At 43.8% G+C, this 5,889-nt stretch overlaps 1 protein-coding gene across 1 annotated transcript in view; it reads right to left on the bottom strand.

Annotated features, from left to right (window-relative positions):
• Window positions 1-5,860, bottom strand: part of LEPROT — a 16,463-nt gene extending 10,603 nt beyond the window's left edge. The window contains exons 1-2 of the mRNA XM_005868028.2: window positions 5,478-5,860; window positions 1,532-1,607 (exon numbers count right to left, since the gene is read on the bottom strand). Coding sequence (XP_005868090.1) covers window positions 1,532-1,607; window positions 5,478-5,571 — 170 coding nt within the window. The 5' untranslated portion in view covers window positions 5,572-5,860. The remainder of the gene's footprint in view (window positions 1-1,531; window positions 1,608-5,477) is intronic.
• Window positions 5,861-5,889: the final 29 nt, after the last annotated feature.

Genomic DNA, 5,889 nt, shown 5'->3' with positions numbered 1-5,889 from the left:
AGCAAGCCTCATGTTCGCTTCCAGCTGCCTGGCTGCCGGCCGCCATCTTGGCTGACAGTTAATTTGCATAAGGATATGCTGATTAGCCAATGGGAAGGGTAGCGGTCGTACGCTAATTACCATGTTTCTCTTTTATTAGTGTAGATACATGTTATACTAAATGAAAAATACAGAAAAATTAAACAGACGGCAAAACCTGGATCATGATAGTTCACAGGATAGAAATGATCCAGAGTATTTTTTGTAATGAAGGCCCATAAGACCTGACTAACTTCCATTTACCTGATCTTCACTTCTGGAAAAATTTGGTCTCAATTCACATCTCATGGTTATATTGCTCTATCCCCAATGGTCCACCATTTCAATACAATAACCACCATCCCCTGTGCCCTTTACCCATTATTCTTCATAACACTTCTACCTCTGATAGCATGTATATTTTATTTTAAATATTTTTATTGATTTTTAGAGAGAGAGAGAAGCATTGATGAGAGAGAATCATCAATTGGCTGCCTCCTTCACCCTCCTACTGGGGATTGAGCCCACAACCCAGGCATGTGCCTGACCAGAAATCAAATCAGCAACCTCTCGGTGCATGGGACAATGCTCAACCAACTGACCCACACCAGCATGGCAGCATGCACATTTTAAAATCTGTTTATCGTCTGTCTCCCCCTCTGAAATACAGACTCCAACAGAGCAGGACTCTTGTTTTCTTATTTCTTAATCCCCAGTTCCCATAACAGCAGCTGGAAAACAGCAAGCACTCAACCAACACTTGTGAATAAAGCAATTAGTTGAATGTTCCCTCCCGACTCCACCTGATAAACTCTCATTTATCCACCAGTCTCAGCTAAAAGACAACTTCTGTGCAGCCCTCCCCAACTGTCCCGGGGAAACTCTTGATACTCTGATGCACTTTCTCAAAGCTCTCACTGTACTTTTCCCATATCTCCACTACAGCTTTCTTACTAACTGGATAGTTTACCTGTCTCTCACTCAATGTAAGCTCCTTGAGGACAGGACTATGTCTCCTCATTCTTTTTTATTTTATTTTTTAATATACTTTTATTGATTTCGGAGAGGAAGGGAGAGGGAGAGATAGAAACATCAGTGATGAGAGAGAAACATCATTGATCGGCTGCCTCCTGCACATACTGGGGATTGAGCTCGCAACCTGGCCATGTGCCCTTGACCGGGATTGAACCCGGGATCCTTCAGTCCGCAGGCCGACACTCTATCTACTGAGCCAAACCAGCTAGGGCACTGTCTCTTCATTCTTGCATTCCCAGCTGATCCAGAGAAGGTAGTCAGTAAGTGCTTATTAAATGAATATATCGATTTTAAAAAAAGCTTTTCTCTGTGCAAGTACAACTGACCCATGAAGGGATTGGATTCATAATTTGGGCTTCACTAACTCATTGGTTGGAGTCTGGTGTTAAATTGACCAAACTCCCTAACACTCATGACACATACACACAAAATAGTGACAAAGACACAAAAAGAATAGTTTTTTAAAAAAATAACTTACCCATAATCCTCTAAGGCACATCCCAGCATAAGAAAAGTCAGTCCAATAGCCCCACTGAAGGATAATAACACAAGAGCTGTGAAAGATAAAGCCAAGAGTTATAGGTTCTAGATCAGTGGTTGCCAGGGGCTAGGGTAGGAGGGGAGGAATAAGAAGTGACTATATTGGGTATAGAATTTCTCTTGGGGGTGATGAAATGTTTTGGAATTAGATAGTAGTGATGGTTGTGAATATATTAAAAACACACACAGAATTTAACATTTTAAAAGGGTTAATTTTGTGGTATGTGAATATATCTCAATAAAAAATTTTAATTAAAAAAATTAAGTCCACAATTTAAGCAAACGTAGCAATTTACTTATTTCATTAGTTGATGTTACATTTGACTAGCCTATCATTGCCTATGCCCACCACTTTTAAATCATTAGATGGAGAAAGGTCTCAAGAATTTCCAGTACCCATCCTCTATCTACTGTATTAATTCCCTCTATATTTGTCAGAAGAGGGCCGCCAGCCAGTCTGTACAACTCCAGTGAATGGAAACTCACTACCACCTGAGGCAGGTCATTTCATTCTGACAGTTTCTAAATGTTGAAAACCTCTTTCCTTAAGTTATATGCAAAACTGCTTCTTTGAAATATATACACTTTGATCATTTCTGCCTCCCCAAACCTTCGTATTTTAAGTATTTGGAGACTGCCTTCATAGAAAATTATTCTCAACTACTAAATAAAATATTTATTCCTGGCATCTATGGGACACTAATCTCTGAGGGGAGAGGAACACATCAGTCCTTATGCTGCTAATGTGTTAAAAAATCTTGAGCTCTGTGTCACCAACATTTGTTCAAATCTTCTCTGCCACCAACTGGTTGTGTGACCTTGTGTAGAAGCTAAACTTCTCTAAATCTGATTTCTCACCTGTAAAGTAGTAATAATGGTACCACTTTATTAGGGAGCTTATAGTAATTAAATGAGATAATCTATGTAAAGTGGTTGGCAAAAGGAGGGATTCAATAAATAAATGTTGATTGATGTAGGTATCTACTCATTTTAGCAATGTTCTTTGATAATGGTATAAATCAGAAGCATAGGACACTATATTATCCAAATATCCTTCTGAAAAAAATACCTAACACTCAAAATTAGTCACTGATTAAACTAACCAACATTCTCATTGCTTACTGCTACATTAAGAAATTTGGAGGGAATGTTTTATAGGAAGATGCCAAAGTGCTTTTAAGAAACACCTAGAAGTATGTAGGTATTAGAGGACAAGGAAAGAATAATTTTAATTTGTATATTTTTCCATTTAGTAGGTGTCATTTTTTAAAGAAAAATATACAAAAGTAAGTTTTTATGTATTATTTCATTAAGGAGAATCTCTTCCTAGTTGGCTTTGTCCCCTCGCTGTGCCTGACCATCTATCTGTACTGCTCCCTCCTCCAGGACAGCTTTCAAAGCTAGGGACCGCAGACCTCTTCTTTCAGTTGTGTATACAGTTGTGAACCTTGAGGGACTGTGACACCAGTTCACAACTGTATACACAACTGTATATCTCTGGTTGATTCTTTTTAGTCCTTTTTTTTTTTCTTTTTCAGAAATTGTATCCTCTCTGCCTCTTAAAGTTGGAGCTGACCAGGATTCCAACTTCATCTTTTTTCACTCCATGCTCTTGTTGAGATGATGCGTTCAACCCAAAGCTCCCTGGCACTGCAAGGGTCTGGCCACATAAATGCTGCACCTCCCACTCCAACCTTGTCTTCTCCCTCTGAGTAGCCAACAAGGACCTCAAATTCAAGATGTGAAAAACTGAAGCATCCCCACTCCCTCCTCCCACACACACATTTCTTCCCTTTGAAGGTTCTATCTTGAGACACCAACACCACCATTGCACTATGTCCTCTAGAAAAACAGCAAATCAAGGTGTCTCAATCTCCCAGACCTCACTGCTATAGACTGAAAGCTTGTATGCCACCCCCACCTCAACCCTCAAAACTCATGTTAAATCCTAAGGCCTAGTGTGATGGTACTGGGAGGCGAGGCCTTTGGGAGGAGATCAGCCCACAAGGGCAGAGCCCTCATCAATGGGATTAGTGCCCTCAGAAGAGACCCCAGAGAGCTCCCTTACCCCTTCCACCATGTGAGGAATCAGCAAGAGCATGGCTGTCTATAAACCAGGAAGCAGGCCCTCATAGCAAACTGCTGGCATCTTGACCTTGGACTTCCCAAACTCCAGAATTAATAAAATAAATTTCTGTTTAAGCCGCCCGCTTTATAGCAGCCTGCTTCTCTTGAACCCTCTGCTACTGCCTTAGCGCAGGCCCTTATCATCCCGTGCCTGCCTCTAATCATCTCTTCCAATCCACCCTCTTCACAGCAGTGTTCTCTCAAATATACAAAGCTGGTGTCGCCTCTTCGCAGTTGCTTTCATAGCCGACAAGTTGTTCTGGCACTTGAGGATCAACGTGGTCTGATCCCTGACTGCCTCACCACTCTCCCACTGAGATCCAGTCTTAATAACACAGACGAAGCTCCTGGTGGAGAGAACAGGTGTGCTCTTTCATGCCCTCTGCTCCGTGCCACATGCTGTTCTCTCCACTTGGAATAAACTCTATCCTCACCCCAGCCTTTGCCAGGAGAAGCCTTACTGATCCTTTTAGCTTCCATTCAAGGATTGCCTCTTCTGTAGAAAGGATCCTCCTTGTCCCCAAAGCAGGGTCAAGCGATCCCATCTGTATACTAGTTACTAGGGCTGCTATTAACAATGTACCAGCCGAGTGGCTTAGGACAACAGAAATCCATTTTCTCCAGTTCTGGAGGCTTCACGGTGTCGGGAAGGCGTCGGTGTCCTTCATGGTGTCCACGTTCCAGTGGCTTCCGGCAATCTTTGGTGCTCCTTGGCTTGCAGCTGCCTTGCTCTTCTTTCTGCCTTCATCTTCATATGGCATCTTTCTATGGTGTCCCTATATGTCTCCCCGTCCAAATTTCTCTTATAAGAACAACAGTCCTTGGGTGAGGGCCCAATCGAATCCAATATTAACTTAACTTGATTACATCTGCAAAGACCCTATTTCCAGAAAAAGTCACACTGACAGGCCCTGGGGGAGTCAGAACATATCTATTTGAGAGACATGACTCAACCACACCACCATCTCTGTGCTCCCACGGTACCTGAGCATGCCTTAAGCTAGGAAAATAGTAACTACTTCCAACTCCCTTGCCCAACAATTTCCCAGGTATCTTTTTATCCCAAGTCTCAGGCAGACAGTAATCCCCGAGTTTACCTGCAAAAGCTTCCTTCCCTTAATCCTTTTCCATGTCATAACCTAGCTTCCTTCACCATTTCTAACACGTTCACACCTAAGCATTATTATTTGATCGTTTCTGGGCATGACTAAACGGCGCAATACAGATACTACCTTTGTCAACTGTTTTCTGCACTGGCTTCAAGTGGCTGTATTACCCAGGGGTCACTGACCAAATACATGCTGTTTACTCAACGGATGTGGAATATAGGGCCACCCAGAAATAATGATAAAATGTGTCTGCTGCCAACAGCTCACACGCTCAGATAGATTTCACAGTGAACATAACCAGGCGTGCAAAGATGTTGTATACAAGTTTACAGCAGGTGGGGAGATCTTTGGGTACACGTTTTAAAGAAAAGAGGAACTCCAGCAAAGAAACAAGTTATGCCCTCTACCCAAAAGATTACAAATCTAATGGTTTCCTCCCAAAATAACAGGAAACTTTCCAATAACCTCTCCCAACGCCGGCGTCCCCCAGAACAGATTAGGGAAGCGGTGTTCTCGGTACCCCCCTGTTCTCGGTACCCCCGTCTTATCAACCACACCCCCTTTTTTTATCAACCGCACCATTCAAAAACACATACTGCACACCCCTTTCTTGTCTGTCCAAAGATGCAAGTAACGATAAAATGCCACCTAATTTGCTCTCCACAATTACGAGAAATGCAGCATTTCTGGGTGCTTTCCATGAACACCCGCCTGCAGTCGGCTCGGCCTCCTTGGAAAACATCCTCAAGGAACAAGAGGATTAAATGTCCCAGAGCCGAGAGCGCTGCAGACAAAGGCTCGCGGAGCGGCAGGAAGAGAGAGAAGGGGCGTCCGGGTGGACACGGCAGGAAGTGGGAACCTGGTTAAAAAACTCGGCGATGCGGGGGCTGGAGGGGCCTTCCGAGGACCTGGGAGGGGATGCTCCAGGCGGGCCGGGTCCCCCAGGCGGGCTCCGCTCCCCGCGAGGGCTCGGCCAGTGGCCTAGCAAAAAAAACAGGACTGCGGCTCCCCACACACCCTCCACCCGCAACCCAGGACGCGAAGGGGGTGGGCGCGCGCA

Source organism: Myotis brandtii, unplaced genomic scaffold, assembly GCF_000412655.1.
Source record: "Myotis brandtii unplaced genomic scaffold, ASM41265v1 scaffold26, whole genome shotgun sequence".
Classification (NCBI taxonomy): Eukaryota; Metazoa; Chordata; class Mammalia; order Chiroptera; family Vespertilionidae; genus Myotis; species Myotis brandtii.
This window is presented reverse-complemented; position numbering and strand designations above follow the sequence as displayed.